Consider the following 19633-nt stretch of genomic DNA (forward strand, 5'->3'; position numbering starts at 1 on the left):
ACCTCACCTGAAGGAAATACATTTTTTTTTTTTAACGTAAAAAATTTACCACAATTATTACTAGACCCAGACTTTGTCTACCTAATGCCACTTCAGAGATTTCATGGCTGCATATTATATGAAAATAATTTTCGATCATTTGTTCTGTCAGATTTCCCCTGCACCCTGGTGACATCTCAAGACACCATTTTTCAAAGACAGTACAGCACAAGCTGAAATGTATTCTTCATTAGTAGACTTCCATGAGAGTTCTTTTATATTTTCAAAAGCATGGTCTGTAGAAGGCAAAAATGCAAGTAGTTACATCGTGCTACTTAATACTCCCTTTTCCAGGATAGAACTTAGTGGTTAATGTGTTCCATAGAAAGCAACAAAAACGATAACTCTCAATATAGCAGGATATGCAAAATTTTTAAAGGACCATCATTGTTCATTAGCTATTTATGAGTATTATTTTGTTAATTACACACATCAGGCTATCTCCCTGTGATAGCTTAGTAATGCTTCATTAGATGTGCATGACTAATATGGTCTCTGTAAAGAGGCTGTAATTGTCTCATTGTTTATTTATGTAACAATAAATCTTTGTTTACTGTAGGTTACTTTCAAAAAATTTATTTAAAAAGAACAATTAAATTCCCTAAAATACTTGGGAAACCATTTTCTTCTGCATTCACGTAATGAGGTATACTTTTAAACTCATGCGCTAATTGCAAAATTCTGTTGACTTTAATGAAAAACCCAGACACTATGAAAGAGAAATATGATGAAAGCAAAAAATTACTATTTGGCTTTAAGTAAAGAATTATTTCTGTTAAAGTAAAATTTTGTATTGGCTCGTGGATATGCAAATTGCCAGAATATACTGCAATATATATCTATATATGCTATTGTTATAGATGAAATATTTATCTAGACTCTACAGTTGTCCAAAAAGTATGATAGATTATTGTGGTAACAACAGCTGACAACTAAAGCACCACACAGCCACTTACTCACTCCCCGCCGATGGGATGGGGGAAGAATCGGAAGAGTATAAGTGAGAAAACTCGTGGGTTGAGATAAAGACATTTTAGTAAGTACAACAAAAGCCGCACGTGCAAGCAAAGCAAAACAAGGAATTCATTCACTGCTTCCCATCGGCAGCCATCTCCAGGAAAGCAGGGCTCCATCACCCATAACGGTTACTTGGGAAGACAAGCGCCATTACTCCGAACGTCCCTCCCTTCCTTCTTCTTCCCCTAGTTTATATGCTGAGCATGACATCATATGGTGGGGAATACCCCTTCGGTCAGTTGGGGTCAGCTGTCCCAGCCGTGTCCCCTCCCAACTTCTTGTGCACCCCCAGCCTCCTCACTGGTGGGGTGGGGTGAGAAGCAGAAAAGGCCTTGACTCTGCGTAAGCACTGCTCAGCCATAACTAAAACATCCCTGTGTTACCAACACTGTTTCCAGCACAAATCCAAAACATAGCCCCATACTACATACTATGACGACAATTAACTCTATCCCATTCAAAACCAGCACATAGACCTATATCAGTATCTTGTTTCTTTGTGAGAAACGCCCTAAACAGATGTATTGTAGCCCAGTTTATGAAGATGATAGCCATTTCACCAATTTTTCTTATTTTGTCCTATGCAGCACCCTAAAAGTGAGTTTCATTTGCGTTATCTATTACACACTTCGGAGGGATTGGCTAGTCTTTCAGAGATGTTGACCGATATCTTTATCAAAATACAGGGCTTGACACAGCCTGTGGGTTTGTATAATTTCTAGGAATACTGTAGATGTCTGATTGGGTTACACTACTGCAGAGAAGTATTGCAGTGTGTTACTCATGTTTTATGAATTTAATCTGTAGCCATTTTCTTCAGGCTGTCAGTATGAAATCCAGGAAGGAAAACTGTGTATAGAAATGTATATATATCCTCTTGACTATCTGTTCTCATTCGTGTTAGCCATCCCTTACTCTATTATCTTTGAGGAGGATTATGTGACTCTTATGCAGAGCAGAGTTTACCTACCAGAGAAGGTGTTACTCAGTGAATAATACCTCCCTGTTCCATGGAAGGGGGACCAGACCTTATCTGTAGCATTTTGTACAAAAAAATTAATTTGCCTTTTCATGCTGGCCACAGAACTCATGATTGTGCTTCTGCTTTAACTCTTAATGATGTCCAAATAAATAACATCTGTAGTGGGTGATTATAATCCTGCTGGCCTCAGATTGTTCTCTTCTAGTGTGGTAATGTTATGGCTGTGATATGATCCAGCCACTGTTTTCGATATCTACATCTTGCCCATCTTCCTGACCTTTTAAGCTCTCTTGACCTTCTAATGCACAGATTTTTCAAAGTTGTTGCTAAGGCTTCTATAAAGCGTTTTCTAGGTTGTTTTGAGACTTTATCAGGTTTGTGCTGATAACCTCTGTATTTGCTGCTCTTCTCCATTTGATATGAATGATAGTGTTAATTGTGCTGATAGATTGGTAACAGGACAGCTAAACTTGGCTGAAAGAAAATTTTAGCAAGATTAAAATACTCACTGTTGGCAGAAGATACTTCATTTAAAATGTACCAAAGGTACTTCTTGACTTTACTGGAAATCTGTTGGTTCTGGCATCTTTGACCAAAAATCGAGGTACAATTATGGATCTGTAGTTATTCCTTGAAGCACATGTGCTGGAGCAGATGAAATGTCAAACTGTCAAGTCTCTTTCACTGAGCGTCTCTGAATATTTAAAAATAGAAATAAAAGAAGGAATTATTTTTTTCTGTTCTGTACTCACTCTGCAGTGAGCAGAAGAGGTGGTGCGGTTAGTTCATTGAATTTTTGTGGTTGCCAGAGCATGGTATGGGCCAGGAGATTGTTAGTGTTCCCTGCCTGGGGCTCCTTCCAGCTCCAGGCCAGAAGCTCCCACAGGCGGGTTTTGTCTTCTTAATTTCTTTGAAACTGATCTTCCCGAAGTTCCTCTTCATGGCTGATCTCAGGTGGAGGACTTCATTAGCATCGTTAATTTATCAGCTGATTTTGAATGAAGTCCTTCCTGGCATCCCTGACTCTTGTCGCTGGATTTTACCCGTGTGTTTCTAATTTCTCTTTCTCTCTCCTGCAGTTTTCACCTGGGATTTCCTGGGTGCTCTTTCTCCTTGATCTCTTTTTCTTTTCCTGCTGTGCTTTTTATCAGAGTTACTTTATTTGCAAATATAAATTTGATTATTGTGTCAAACCAAATGATGTCAGCCCTGTCTCCTTCTGTTCAAATCTTGACCTGTCTCTTCAGCCCTCTCCTTACGCGTTTAATGAACAGTTCAAGCTTAACCTGGCTAAACCGGGCCTTTTAATCCTGACTCCCAAAGGTCTTTCTTTGACCTCCTTTTCAGAGTGCTGAGGAAAATATCAGCATCATCTGTTATTCAGCCCTGTAAACTCAGCAGCCTTTTTTGTCTCAACCTTGTTTTCGATTGTCACAGCCAGGGTAACTCCAGGTCTTGCAGATTCTTCTTAACTGCTCTGAAATAAAGCATTTATTGTCATGCTTACAGTTAAAACACAGTCCTGCCTCTCTTCATCTTGTGTCTCAATTGTTATCCTTTTCTTTGTCCTTGACAAATGTGACTTTTATTTTTGAAATCCATCGTGACTGCCAAGATTGCTGTCTCAGCTTATTCTTTCGATCATGTCACACTTCTCTTTGCATTCCTATGCCGAATCTGCCTTCTCTATTTTATCAACCTATAGCCTAACTGGTTTTTTCCCAGGCTCTTCATGGCTGTTTTTACTCTTCATCCACTTTCAAGGAGTCATTCCACAGTACCAGCTTACATCATTCATTTATTCAGTTTTCAAATAAACGACTCTGAGCCTCTTCCCATCCTGCCCATCATACTTTGGAGGAGTTCTTTGCACATACTCATGCAGTACCCCCTTATGTTTTCTTCAAATGCCTCCTTAAAATATTCCTGTACTAGAAAGTTGTTACATTCAGTGGTGCTGAGACTGCTGGTACCCTGTGATCACAGCCTGTCATGCAGATCTGTGCTGCCTCTTGCAGTCACCCTCTTGTCATTTGCCTGAGAAGGACAGCCCATTTAGTGGCTTGTAGATCCAGCCCATGAAATCATTCTTCTCGCCATCTGTCGTTTCTGTTTTGGCCCTGCAGATGTGTGGCTTGGGGAATGGTTGCACAGGTCAAACCAGCCATGCCTTCTAATGTGTCAGCCTGGCATTTCAGGGGTGAGCTGCCCGCAGCGTACTCGCCTGGGAGGAAGGGGCAGAGAAGCGATGGAGGACATCTGCCAGGGAAGGGAGTGAAGGATGCCTTCACGCCCAAGGGTTTAGGAGGAGGAGCTACTGTGGTCATGCATCTCAGAGGTGTTCCAAGAGGCATCTGACCCTTAGCTTTCAGTGGTTGGAATTATAGTATAAAGTCTCCAGGATTACCATTTAATTCTTTTTTTTTTTAATCAGAATTATCTGTTTATAGGAACTTTTTGTAAGACATGTTGGGTCTTGGACTGTGCTGAGGACTTCTAAGGAGTGCAGTGATAAAAATATTATGTAATAACAATAAAGAGCATACTGAAAAACAGCAAAGTCAAATTTTGCATGTACATTTGAAAATGGTGACACCTGTGGCCTTTCTTATGCGTTGCAGGAATTGTATGCATTGTCCGCAGCTTCTGCCTGCGAAAGATCCCTCTGGCCAGCCGGGAGCCTTGCCCTGTTTCTTGGCAGTTTCCCATCTTTCTACTTGTAAATATGAATAGTAAGACATGGCATTTACTGTTCTACATGCAATAAATATATCTAATTAGAATATGGCAGAGTAGGGGACTTAAAAACCCTGTGTATTACTCTTACAAGGTATTTATAGTCTGATACTTCAAAAGGGAAACAGTAACACATTTCATAAATAACATTTGACAGTTAGCAAAATGTAAATGTCAGAAGAACCTACTTCCATAGTTACATCCGTTATTGACTATTGTAATTCATTTCTTACTGGCCTTCCAAACTGCGCCCTAGACAGTTTGGATGGTTCAGAGTGCTCCACTGGGATTTTTAATAGCCACAAGCTCATAGAGATACATTTTATAGATGCCCAGTTTGCTGGATGAAGATGGTAAAAGCCTTATGTATTATGACAGTTTTGTCACTGTGAAAAAAAGATCCCAAAACACAAAACTCGGGTGCAATTTTGCACATTATGAAGTCTGAGTGTTTTGGGATCAGGAGCTTTGGTTTGAACCTTATGTCTTTCCTCCTAAGACTTGGCATACAGAGGAAGGCTGAAATTTCTATCCTTCCTCTCACCTGGAAATGCTCTGATCTACAGCTGAGTTCAGCCTTCTTGTAGTGAGTATCTGCAGGAACTGCCTTGTAATATTTCTGACACTAATTGGCATGAAGATAAAATAAAGCTATTCCAGACATTTTACCCAAACTAAAATAATTTGTGGGAATTTGTTGTAGTTGTATTTTTCAGTGTGAAAAGGGTAAAAATTGGATTGCTTTCAAAAAGGCAGAAAATAAGATTTTATGACTTTAGTGATGACCTCATTTGGCTGTATGTGGCCTCCTGTTGTTTAAGCCAAGCACCCAAGGATGGATTTAAGAAAGGGAGGTACTGCTACATGCATTGTGTGTTATGGTATGGGGAACCTCACTATATGCATATTCCCAATTGCCATTTGGCCGCCATTGCATATGGTGGGGGTATCTGTCTATAGAGCTGTTGCAGTAAAAATTACTATATAAACACTTCTGATATCATTTAGCTTTAAAATTTGGTATGCTTAAGCAGAATTTGGGGTGAATTTTGCTAAAAACTTGAAAGTCAACTTCTGGTTATAAAAACTTTTGTTGTTATGGATCCCGTTACATAGTGGAGCTGCACTGCATCCCTCTGGTGAGGTATTGTCCCACAGCAGAAAACTCAAAGTATAGAGTTATATTGGGGGTTTTTTTGCCTGTAATCACCACCCGTTTGTGATTCAGATAAATAAATTAGAATATGAAAGCCACATTGTAGTCCCACAGACTCCGGCTGTGATTTTGCCTTCTAGAAGAGCACCCAAAATACAGAGTTGCTTGGGGCAGGGGAGTTGTTTGCAATTACTGATATTTTTAAGCCAGGTTAATGCATTAACTAGAAAAATGAAAGAAAAAACACTAGAAAAAAAATTCAGGCCCATTTTCAGCACACACAGAATTATAATGGCTGGATTTCAAACCGCTTGGGAAAGGATTTAGCAAGAGAAATGCTGACATAATAATAGTGCAGGCGGCTGAGATGCACTGAAGCCTCCCTGGAGAGCGGTGGGGGACCTTCAGCGGGTGCCATAACAGAAAGTTACATCCTCCTTTGAAATCTGCTGTTCCTTCCTCTTGGAGATGGCTGGGAAGCATTACGCCCCAGGTGTGCTGGTGATTTTCCTTCCTATTCAGTGCATTTTATCTGGGAGGCTGCTCTGCAATTTTCCGTTTGCCCTGGTAATAGCAACACTACCAACGATGCTTCTGAATTCCTGTGCTAACTTGTAGGCTGTTTAACCTTTCCTATTGCTGGGGTCAGATGCAAGGGAGACAGATGACCTTCGCTGTCAATGTAATGGGAGAGGGAAACTACAGGAAGGTTTACTTCTAAAGTTACCTGGAGTTTGCGAGATGGTAGTAATAGATCTCTATTGGCAATAAAATCAGTGGATGATGTTCTGCCCTCAGGAACATGTTTGTGTTTACAGGGAAGTCAGCAAGAGCTTTGTTCAATCTGATAGTCCAGGGGGACGCGTAAATGCCTTTTCTTCCACTTAGTGTATGTAATAAGTGGCCCTGTGGAAGAAGAGGAGGAAAGACAGTGGTTTCCACTGGATGCTCTTATTTGTCAACAGTTACCAAACTACCTGCTTTTATCCCAGTCTTTCAGTTGAATAAGTAATAAACTTCAGATACCAGTAGATCTTTGCCTAATATATAAGTAACTGTTCATAAAAGTTGTCTTCCTAAATGAAATAATTGTACTCATAACCTTTCTGGTTTATGCACTGCAGCATGCAGGCAACCATGTGTCGCAGAGCCTAAGGGCTGGAACAGCATCTCCTGTTGTGCTACCCAGCACCTGGTGGTAATCGTGGATCTACAGCAGTGCCTAATGTATCCATAAATTGTAGCACTCCTCTAGAAAAAGCAGCATTTAAAGGACTCTAGCTATCTCTAATGTTAATACTTTTTAATCCTTTGTTGTTCCCATCCTAATTCTGCATCATTGTAGTCCCAGCGAAGCAAGCAGCAACATTCTTGCAGACTTTAAAGGGAGCGTTGTGAAACAGGTGAGGCAGAGCACTAATTAATTTGAGTGCCTTGACATTTAAAGCAAATGAGAAGTCTGCGTATCTGAAAATATTGCGTATGGCTCCTAGCCCCTGCTCTGCATAGCTCTGAGTATTTTTTTTTTCTTTTTAGGTAGTCAAAATACGGATTTGAATCCAATTTTTTTGGTTGTGTTCTTGCTTTTAAAAAGGCTGAGTTCGTTTGTAGAAGGTTTTATAGCCTTATGGGATCTCTAATTAACCAAATGTGCTCCTGTGAATGATACAGGAATTTGGAAGTATTTTAAAGTGTAAAGCACGTGAGAGGGTAACCTGTACATGCATAAGACTTAGTGCTGAGCAGTGCTGAGATTGAAGTAATGAGGAAGTTCAGTTTTGATTAGGAGAAGAGAAGTAGAAGACATGCTGTGCACAGAAGTTGTAAAGGGTGGGGGAGAACTAAAGGGATAAGTAGTAGAAAACAAGCCAGCATCCACGCATCAAAGCTATGAAAGGCTGTACTGTGTGCATTTAAGTAAAAGGTGAGGGCAGCACTGCCTGACAGCTTTTCTGAAAGGCAGACCCTGTGTGACACCCACTGCCAGCACAGAAAAGCAAGACAGGGAGAGAGAAAAGCAAGTGTAGTTGAACCATGCTCTCTGCTGGGCCACGTCTGCATGCAGACTGTTTAATCAAAGTTTGCTTTTGGAGATTTCAATTAGCAGGAGAAGACTAAAGCCAAACATTCGGCCTGCTTTACATGAAAATGAGCAGAGAAGAAACAACTCTGGGCATTAAAATGTGCAAATGGGAGCTTTAGGGCTCCCTTTTGGAAGCTGCCAGGGCAGAACTTATAAATACTCTCTATTGCCTGAGTTGAAATGTAGAACTGTTGTCACACAATGTGCCAAGCGCCAACTAAGTGTGACTCCAGAAATTCCTACCTCGCGATAATGCGGGGCGGGGAGGGGAGGCAACCAAAGTCAAGCCAAAAATTACCTGCAAGTTCTTCGTTCTTTTTTTTTGAGGTTTGCCTTTTACATTTTATTTTATTCTTATCTTAAGGCTCAAGTACTGCACACACTCGTCATGTTGCTACGGATGCTTTATATCCTAGGTTAAGTGTCTGTTGTGGGACCTGAACAAATGAAGGAGTGGCACATTTATGGGGTTATCTGAAGTTTGTTTATACATGCAACTGTAACTCAAAGAAAATGCTTTCCTCTCTTTTTCTGTAGGAAGACTGAAAATAAAATGGCATGAAATGCCAGCGTGGTATTTATGACCAGGATAGATAGTTAATGATACTGTTTCTGAATTGTAAAGCTCATCGCTCCAGAGTCATCTTTTGCTAACCTGCAGATACACTGCCTTCATCGGCAGCCTTCAGGCACCTTCAACACAGGTGTCACTATAACGCTCTGTGACTGTACACCTCCAGTTATGGAATAGTCTGAGATCTTACAATATTGATAGAGGTTGTTCCTTAGTCTTTTCAAAAGAGTTGGCCATTGCTTCGAAGGCCAGTTCTGCATTGGGAAGAATATCCAGCAGCTCAGACATCTTTGCTGGGAACCAGGAGGATTTCTCATGATAATGTATTTCAGAAAATGTCGTAGTAGAGAAGGGTGACCCCAGGATGAAAGGCTTATCTGCTTATGGTACATAAAAGGTAAACTCAGGTGTTTCTCATATGCAAACCGATGCCTGTGGTAGGGGACTTTCCAGGACATCTCCTTTACTTGTATATTTATATGGTGGCCACTAGAAAATTAAGCCATTAGACATGAAGAGTTGAGCTGAGTGGATTTTGTCCAGCTCTATATTGTGCCACTGGAAACCAATCTATCGTTGTGGAACATAGGTAGGATTTCTTGCTTGTATGCTTTGGTTTATTTCTGATTATGAAATCACTTTTGTATTTGAAAGATGTAAAATATTGTGTCGTGTGAACTTCTCAACTTTTCTGCTTTCATTTTCAATTGGCTCATGAACGTGATGTACTTGTTATACACAGTTTGTGAATTCATAGAATCCTTTTCTATTCTTATTCTTCTCTGTACATGTGCTTTCTCTCAGCCCCCTTTAAAGTCTTATTAAATTCGTATGAGTATCTGGGAGACAAGATAGATAAATATAAAAGAAATCCCTCTTGTCCTTTTTCCCCTTTTCCAGAGAAGTTTGTAACGTTATGGAAGTAGATTTACGGTTAAAGAAAGTTGCTATTTGATGACTATCCAGTGCAACTTAAATTTTAGTATTGCCAGTATGAGTGGGATTTTTGTGATCTTTGCACGCTCTGCTTTATAGGGTTTGCATGACAAATGAAGAGAATCAGAAGCTGGTTTTCACTGATGAGCTTTTCAAATCACAGGATACAAGAACAGGGTGGGTCATAATGCTTGCTGAATCTGAAGCAGTTAAGATCTGAGACAGTTAAAGCCAAAAAATTACCTCCAAAGCTCCTAGGAGCTGTATGAAGGAATTTCTTGTGCTGTTCATGTAAAGCAAAAGCATTTCAGGAGCTGAGGAATATTGGTATAAAGGAACAAAAGAACCCTGTAAAAGTAAAGGCTTCTCAAAAGACATTCATAGGCTATAAAGATGAACACAACAAAAATATGGAGAGGTTCAGTGATACTGTAATGAACTGACTGTCTCATTACTGAATATTGCGCTCCCTCAAATTCAAGATTTAATCAGTAGGAGTCTTACGAACTTCAGAGTATATCAGGAAAAAATACAAGGCATGGTCAGAGGTACTACACTTAGGCTGTATGCAAGCTTTGGCTTGGGAGTACAGGGCAATATTGGCATATTTATGGGTATTTTGATCTACTGACCTTTTTGCAGAAGGTGATAAGGTGGGGGCTAAGGGGAGGTACACTCGGACAGATGTGTTACAGCCTCAGAAACCCAGCAGTGGCCACTGGCAGCTGCTATCCCAAAGAATAAAATAATATCCTTATAGGCAAGTATTGTTACTTGTACACCACATTGAAATAGTGAAATGGCAAGGTAAAACAATGCATTGTAGTCTATAGGTGATCCCATACAGTTGCAATGTAGGGCCATATTGCATTACTGAGCTGATTATGGCCTAGTGAGGCCATTGACTTTTCTATCAAGGATCAGGTTTGCTGCTTCTTGGTATTGTGCAAATCCTTCTTTGTTCTAACCATCCTGATAAAACAATGACTGTGTCTGATGCAGAAACACTAAAAAAAGAGTACGAGACTCACGGGAGGTCCAGCATCACGGCTTTAGTGTAGCACATTTGTTTTTCCAAAGCTCTGTGAAAATGTTTCCTTGCCCTTTAGGATTTTCTTTGTCCTGGAACAATACTTGCAACTACATGTTTAAAATATAAGTTGGGATTAATAGTAATTGGACAAGGCTTTTAGATTTAGCTAGCTACTTTCACTCCTGGTACAATAAAAAATTGAAAAACCTTTGAAGTGAAGATACAAAACTGGCCATGTGTGCATTCCAGTTTTGTTTTGTTCCTTTCCAAATTCATATATCTAATAAATGGATCTTCTGCATGAGCAACTTAGCGTTTGCTTCCTAAGACAATGAACAATAACTAAATTCATATCTGGTCTTTTTCAGACATTATTACAAATTATGAGAGCCAGACAAAGTTTATTACCTTACTGGTGTTCTCTTTCACAAATTAGGTTCTTGGAACATCCAGCTAGTTCAATATCATAGATCCATTTATCACAATTAGACTGCTGTGCTGGCAAAGTTAAGTCCCGCTAACTTAATTGACTCGCGGTGTATGCCGGGGGTCTCGGGTGAGGACAACTCCAGGCCAGTCGAAAGCGCCACTGCATGTGCCTATCACAGGAGACACAAACAAGGACACTCGTGTTTGCTCTCTTAAGAATTTGCTGCTCTTGCTCCCCAGGTAAGATACAGGCAGTAGCAGGATACTTTTTTCATCAAGCAAAGGAAATGGTAAGGATTAATTCAGATTTTAGCTGAGGCTGAAGTACCCTTTTAAGCTATCTCCCCGAGTCCAACTAAACAGGCTCCTTCCTGGGGTACTTTCGCTAAGTGCTTGCCTTTATATAGGATGAATTGGAGCGTACAGATTGAGCTTAGTCTAGCATTTGACTTGAAGACGTACTTATCCTTACACATAGGATTATGCTCAAGGAGGGACTTCCTTCCTTCCTGACTCAGCTGCACGTTGCCGTGTAAGCTTGGGAAGTCACATAATCTGTTTTTTGCTTCAGTCTCATCGGTTGCAGGAAGAGAATGGCCCTTAAGAGTGTATTATTATTGTTGTTATTAAGAGGAAATTAAATTTACACATCTTTGGGGTGCTTTGCTCTGTCACAGCTACACTGCTGACCCCCTGGAGGGACTGAGTCTGTGATAACTGGGGCTAAATCAGTCTCGATTCTTTTCTTTATCAGCACCGTATTTTATATGCCCCTTTGTGATACATAGACCAAGGTTTGATCTGCATATAATCTGAAAGTGTGCTTTTTGTGCCAAGTGTTTTTATTGCAAAGCTTGTGCACTGAAACGGCTTTTAGAAGTTGGCACTTGGAAAAGTCTTTCTTTAGGTTATTGTCTGCAAAATCTGTGTGTACGGAAGAAGCACAGGGATTAGACAGATTTATTTTCTTCTCATTGTGAAGACGTGCTTAAAGGCTGCCGTCTGAGAAGTCCCTTCAGGCTTGGAGGACACTCCAGAGGTTAAATTTTCCTTTTCTGCTCCTATTCTTGTTTTTTTTCCAGACGGAAAGTCCGTAACCTATTGCTCAGCCCAAACTCCATAAGTGGCTTTGGGTCAAAAAGATTCAGGGCTGGACCATTCATTTTTGCTGTGTAGTATGTAGCACGTGTTCCATCTCCTTCAGCGGAAGGGTTCAGTTCTCACTCCATGGTAGAATGTTCAGTTTATACGCTTTTATGATCAAAACTGATCGTCTTGGCCAGTGCCTGGAAATGCTTCCCAATACTGAAATCTTCACAACTGCAGGAGGTTTCTAGTGGGTTTTGCTTTTCAGGTATTCATATGTGACATTCATTCTCGAAAGCTGAATTGAAATTATACTTTGTTCCAAGACTACTTTCTGTTCTAGTAGGAATTCAGTATTTTGATAATTTACTAAGCTTAAACTGTACTGCTCTCTTCCTTTTCTAGATCAAACTAGATGAAATTTTCCACGTGTTGTAGTAAATGTTTATATAACAGATCTTTTGGTCTAGCAAGTGTTTACCCACACCAACCACTACCACATTTAAGCCAAATTACTGTGATGTGTCATATATTGTTTATTCTACTGTCCTCTCCCCACAGACATGCAACTGGAGTACTCATCATGGTAGGAAAGGGCTGTCAGATTCAAAATATGATGTTTCCTATTTGCCTTTTGTTTAGACACAGTTTCTACAGCTGTTCTCTTGTGAGCACTGTTTTTCCTCCTTTCCTCAAATGTCCCTTTTGTATTGTATGGCCTGGATGAACTGCTTCCCTCTTGCCTTTCTGACAAATTGGAGCAAAATCCAAAAGAATTTCCAAACAATTTTTTGTATTCATCTTTGGAAGATGGGCCAAAATAATGGAAAAGAAAAAAGGTAATGAAAAGCATCTGCTGAGTGGAGGCAGAGGAGACTGCAGCAGTACCACCACGATTTGTAGCAGCCTGTCACTAATTGAGAAATCAGCAGCAGTGATAAATTCACAAGGTGTGTTGCAAAGCCTTATCAGGTTGAATTTAGCTGCCCCTGACAGCAACCTGCAAGTTCTGTCTCTTCATTTACACTTCAGCAACACCCACAATGCCAGTGAAATGTTTTCATACTGTGCTGAGTGTTCAGGAACCACCAGGGAAGCAGGGGAAAGGCTGTGGGTGAATGCACTGATGGCAGCAGGGGAGCAATTGGCTTTTTGGGTGGATGAGCTCTGTCACCACCCTTGCTCTCTGTGTCCAGCAGTAATTCGCAGGGAGTTTGGAGTCATCAGTAACTGTAGCTCTGAAACACACCAAGCTGCCTCCTCTTCATTATTTTACACTAAACTGAAAATTTTTGCAGTGGTTAGGGAAGGCTTGTTGCGTTTCCCCCATCTACTTGTTCCCTGCATATCTCGGTAGGCTGATGCCTTGCCACCCCATCTGCCACCCAAATGCCTCGATCCAGAAAACAACATGGAAAAGTTTGTGGTGCAAATATGATTTACTGATTCATTTTCCATTTCACTGATATTTGAGATTGGTGACTTTTTCCCCAAATGGTCTGTACACTGTCCTGTTGAAATGGGACTCTTTGGTGAAAGGAACTTGAAAGATTCACAACTGCTTAACAGGTATCCATGTGCCATTAATGGGTACCAAGGAAAAAAACATGCCAGCAAGGTCTGATGAGGTATTTGTTCCAGATGTCTGTGTGTTTCTTTTTTGTTGTTGTTGTCTACATACAGGGGACTGCTCTCTGTCCGTGCCTGAAAGTTATAAAACAGGTCTGGGATTTGAATCTGCAGCTGTAGAGAACTTAAGTGTTTCATGTCTGCTCCTTAAGTATGTTATTTGAAATGTGGGGTGTTTATGATGGAGATGAGCAGCTCCGGACCACCTCTACTAAGTGCATTTCAACAAAACAGCAGAGAAGCATTGCAGCACAAACAGACAATTAGAGAAATGTTTGTGACCAGTTGTTGTCCCCATGATCCCTGCAAATCTCAGCTAAAACAAACACAAATTGTAAGGAAATGGCCATGAAGAACATTTGACAAAGTGTCGCAGTATGCACGTCCTGAGCACTGTTAAGGAACACAGCAGCCTGCTAGGTGTAGTGGAGGAGCTGGCCGCACACCTGTACCACTCTGATGTTTCTTGCAGCAATGAGATAAAATTCATCTCAGAACCACTCACCTGTTTTACAATTCATTGTTTTCACTTAATGTGTTGCAGTAAATAATGGTCAATGTACTATTACACTTCTGGCTTGCTAAGCTTGTTGTTAAGGCGTTGCTGTAATTTTCCACGTTAGGTTCATTTTCTATGATTTGTTCCGTAGTCTTCCTAAACATATAGGGCCTGATATCCTAACGTGCTACTGAGCAATCACAATATGAATTGGAGTATGGGGGACTTGCATGTAGACAGCGGTATGACTGAAACTATAGCTCATGAAGTTATTTTATTATGAATCCATTAAGGATTTTGCAGTTTGGTGGGTAACTTTGATGTTTGGGGAGCTTTAAGTGGCACACAAAATGTATTATTGCTTAGTCAAATGTGATAGAAGTGAATAGACAGGAATAGAAATGCAGAGGGTGCTTGGGCCACGTCTGTCACCCACATGCCAGTATCGATAGTGTGGAAATTACAACAGTGGAGCTGTCAGTTCATATCTGAAAATGGGCTCACCGCTTAGTTATTCAAGGTGAAAGGCTGTGCAACTTAAATCCCTGTGAAACTTGTCCGTATAGATATAATATTGTATGGTACATGCTTCCTGCTTTCGGTGGGGCAGCTTTTATAGGAGGCTTTGCAGCTTGCAGGGTGTTTTTTGTTGTGGCTCTTAACACTGTGCCCCAGGCTCCACTAAATAGACAACCTCATTAAAAGAGAAATAGCGATAGTAAAGCAGTGACTTTCTCATGCCATCTAACTCACATATTTGACATGATTGCTGGACCCTCCAAGTACTTAATTGATTGACTTAATTGATTTAGTGGCACTGGAGGCTACAGCATGGAAATAAAGGGGCAAGATGAGGATAAGGGGTGAAAAAATTTATGATAGGTGCCAAGCAGCCTGAGGGAAATTAGAAACGCTACAGATCTCAGAGGCAGCTAAATCAATTCAATGTGATGTACAGGGAGCAACCTGGGGGAAAAGGAGAAGCAGGATAGAGAATAGAGAAAAGGAGAGAAAATAATGGCTAGTGGGAGAGACCAGAGTAAACTTAAGGGGAAGAGGGAAGACAGCAGCCTTGGTGGAGGTGGGTATTTTGGACTTCCTTAAGTTTTAACACCGGGAAAAAACTTTATAGTGTATGAATAAAATACAATAATGACATCATGTTTAGCCTAAAAAGAAGGACTAGTGCATCAGAAGATTATCTTAGTTACCCAGTTTGAGACCTTACCTGTGCTTCCATTTAAAATCCTCGATGTTTGCAACAGTGACTAAAGTCACAGGAGACCTAAAATAATTTGGAGGCTATGTACAGTGGATTTTTTTAACAACTGAAGCTTAAATGTTAAATTACTTTCTAATCTGTGCAATATTTAATTGACTGTCTTGAACCATAATACAAATTAAGTCTTCTTTATAATTTGTTCTGTCGTACTGCAGCCCTCCAAAACAATTTGATACCTCACTTATGAATTGGTAAATGGCTCGTAGCAGCGTTCAGCAAAGATACAGTAAAAGCATCAAATAATGTGTGATGGAATCCATCAGCATGGGCATACGGGGGTGTCATAAACATCCCTGAGTTACGAAATAATTCTTTTATGTGCTTTTGGCACACTAGAGACAGGATTAAGTCATGGTAAAACCTTGAAGATATTAAAATAAAAAGCTGGGGAGAAAGAGGGGCAGATCAGCTTGTGAATATAAACTGTTGAGCACTGACCAGTAGTTCTGCTGTAAGCAATTTTGTGTGGCTTTTGTTTCATTTCCTTTCAGGACTGCTCATATCGAGTGTCGAGAGGGTGGCTGCATGTGCGCGGTTACAAACTGAGGGATAAAGATGACAGTTCTATTGGTTGGTCTCGTTTTATGGGACAGATTAATCCATGTGAATGCATCAGACGCAGATCTAATCAAAACATGCAAAGACCATGTATTTATAGATAGCCTCAATTGTAAGTCTCTGCTGGGTGGCTGGATGAGATGGTGTTTCTCCTTGTGCTGTCCCTTCTGCTGTCCTTTACTCTTGTGCGTGTCTCGCTGCTGTGAAGGATTCTGTGGGGTACTAGGCAGGCTGTGTCCTTAAAACAAAGATTTGCAAAAAGGCTGCGGTTCTGATCTTTTTATGGTGGTAAATCTCTGCTGACTGCAACAGGAGTCCCATTTGTGCATTATGATGAGCAAAGGATTGAGCGCTCGTTAATATTTGAAATAAAGTATTGGAATATGTAGAAAGGACACATTAGATGAATCGAGGGCTGTGAAAGCACAGGTTCGAAGGAGTGTTTGTATGTACATTTGAGTACAGATGTGTGTATGCAACGTTGCATTTCATGTGCACGTTCCAGCTCAATATCCCTCAAACAAATGAAATACTCTTGCTAAATGCTCCATATAGCAAAATATGTGAAAGGATAATGTTGCAGTCACCTTTACTTAATTTGTACATCTATTGATACAGTTTGTAAAATATCATAACCATTAAAAGTTTAATGATTTTCGAACGGTTAATGAGGGTTCCCAAATAAATTGGAGTGTCTCCATCTGCTGTCTTACATTGTGGGTGATACTTCTCCATGGTAGAATGATCTTCAAATTTAATTCCATGAGGAAGGAATCTGATCACAGTTTAATTTCAGTGCAAAACGCTGTCTCACAATCAATAAAGCAATGTCAAAGAACTTTGATTTAATAGAAGCCAGAGATAACGTTCCCTGTCATATGCAGAATAGAGAGATGGGAACATTTCATTTCATTGTAACAGATAGCATGCAACTTGGTTTTCAGAAAAACCTAATAAATCAATATCCCTGTATTATCTAAGTAAGATCCCATCATTAATTTTAAACGCTTAACACGTTGGGAGATTCTGAAGCGCACTTTCAGCTTAGCCACGTTCAGCCTGCAGTCAATGGCAACACTTCCATTTTCCTACGAGCAAGCAATCTTGATCTTGGAAAGTTAGGAGTCATTTACTGTGAAATGAAAATGAAAAATGTCCAATTTTTTGTTTTATATGTAGTCATCTGTCTCTTGTGTGCTGCCTCTCCTTTTAAATTTCAGTCTGTGTTCTACAGAAGTCTCATTGCTTGTCACTTGCCCTGCACATGCTCAGCCTTTTCGCTTCTATACACACACATCCTCTCCTGTTTTGAATTTTAAAATGTTTTTTTTTTAAACTCTAAAAATAACTGGTTGTTTAGAGATTGCCTGGGTACCATGCTGATTTTCAAAATGTGCTTTTCTCAAAACCAGCAGGAATCCGGACATCAAAAGAATTCTTTGTGAGGCTTTGCCTACTCTCAGAAATAGCATTATCCCTAGATGATATAAGAGCAGGTCAATATATCAGAAGGTAGAAATTTGAACTAATAGATTGTTTTAGATAAACTTTTCAAGGACATTATTTTAAGTAGAAATACATAAATATTATTTTGGTAATAAAATGCTACTTAGGCCAAAGCAAGAAAGGTGGTGGCACTCCAAGACATGCTTATAGGAATCTCAGATTCATGTCCTGGCTCTGGGGAGAGTTTCACTCATACACTTAGAACAAAATTGAGTCTTTTTATTATTACAATTAACCAAAGTGAGATTTTAAAGAAAATGTGAAATTTTGCATTTAGCATTGATTTCAAGTTGGATAATTGCATTTCCATGAATTTTCTGGGAGAAAGAAATTTTTGGAGTTCTGTCATGCTTTAAATGAAGTATTGCTTGCTGGCTGATGCTGTGTTGCAGAGAGAAAGCAAGTCTGGTGCTGATTCTTAGAGAGATTGGGTATCTCAGCTCTATCTCTGCAGCCCCTGCAGATCAGTCTGTCCTCGGAGTCGCCCTGTATGAAACTACAGGTAGCTGCTGCTGCCGCTTTTATATACCTACAAATATTGATTCTGCACCTAGGATGCTGTGCAGGTAGTAACTAGGGAACATGGTATTTTCTATTGAATTATATCTCACCAAAAGATACCAAGAAAAATATTCAATTGAAGCTTTTAGTCAAATTATTAAAGCAAGTAAAGTTTGGCTAGATTTTGAAAAGAGAATAGGCTTAAAGAGTTCAGATACTGATTTTGATACCAGGTTATGTATGTTTGTTTTAATTCTATAGGTATATTGAGATCCAGGTAAAGCACTGATGAAAGAGAAATTATACAGCTTTTTAATAGAACATTTTGATGGATATTTCTTACTGTGTTTTTCTTTAATAGCTACTACAGCACCACCATGCAGTTCATGAAATTTCATACATCGCAAAGGATATCACAGACCATCGAGCATTTGGATATGTATGCGGAAAGGAGGGAAATCACAGATTTGTGGCAATAAAAACAGCCCAGGCAGTAAGTATCAGATCACTGTCATTTTCTACAGTGCAACTCAATAGAAAAGCCATGTTCATAAGAAGCTGTTCAAGAGGCCAATCTTGTATTGTTTATGTTTGAGCTAGACTTGTCACAAGGGTCTGCTTAGATGTTCTTAAGTAGCAAATTAATGAAACCATCTTTGGAAGAAGGGAATATATTTCATTATTTCTGATTTTTCATTATGTATTTTATAATTAGTTACCGTTTTCCTTTTTAACTAAACTAGACTGGATACAGATACATTTAGTTATATTCCTGTACTAATCTAATAGGTACCAAATAGCTATTTTGCATATAGTCTACCGTAATTCCATTGTTTGAGAAGCCACTAATAAATATGCTTTTATATTCATATATATGCCTTTTATATTCATAATTTTAGTTCTTATTAATTTGCAAATATAGTTAGTTTGATAGAAATTAACCAGAGCCTGGATGCTAAGGTAGAAACTAATTCTGTATGAAGTTCTCTCCAATTGTAGAGATGCTATAACTGTTCTTTCAGCAGGATGGGATAACAGGAGTATATTTTCCCATATAGAAACCCTCCTTCCTGTTTTTGCTTCTATAGGCTGAACCTGTAATTCTGGACTTGCGAGACCTGTTTCAGCTCATCTATGAACTGAAACAAAGGGAAGAAATGGAAAAAAAGGCACAAAAGGATAAACAGTGTGAACAAGCGGTATACCAGGTACACACATAAGCTTAGATTACTGGCAAGAAGAGTATGGCTTGAAGTATCCCTCAAAGTTGCTCCAAAGAGGCACTGAGCATCCCTCAGCATTTCTTAACAGCAGTGGGTTTGAACAGTGCTAGCTTCAAATGGACAAATACGAACCTAACAGCCATCATGAGCTCAGAACTAGGATTAAACAGTGATGAAAGCTATCACTTGGGGTATGATGAACGTGTTTAGCAACTGGAAATGATTTATTCATTTCCTGCATAGCGTTTCTTCTAATTCAGAAGGAAAACTTTAATGAAGGTCAGTGTGTTTTAAGTCAGGTTTCTAACAGTGTCTAATACTTTAGGGAAGATTCAATATACTTCTCAATGTGTGTATTTGAATC

General features: G+C 39.7%; 1 protein-coding gene across 4 annotated transcripts in view; it reads left to right on the forward strand.

Annotated features, from left to right (window-relative positions):
• The window catches only part of DAB1 (DAB adaptor protein 1), a gene marked incomplete at both ends in the record, with an annotated part of 119791 nt that overhangs the window by 61975 nt on the left and 38183 nt on the right, over window positions 1–19633 (forward strand). For all 4 annotated transcript variants that reach the window (XM_082313975.1, XM_082313974.1, XM_082313976.1 and 1 more), the window contains 2 exons: window positions 18408–18539; window positions 19135–19254. In XM_082313975.1, coding sequence (XP_082170101.1) covers window positions 18408–18539; window positions 19135–19254 — 252 coding nt within the window. The remainder of the gene's footprint in view (window positions 1–18407; window positions 18540–19134; window positions 19255–19633) is intronic.

This window comes from Platalea leucorodia (genome assembly GCF_965183815.1).
Source record: "Platalea leucorodia genome assembly, chromosome: 5".
Classification (NCBI taxonomy): domain Eukaryota; kingdom Metazoa; phylum Chordata; class Aves; order Pelecaniformes; family Threskiornithidae; genus Platalea; species Platalea leucorodia.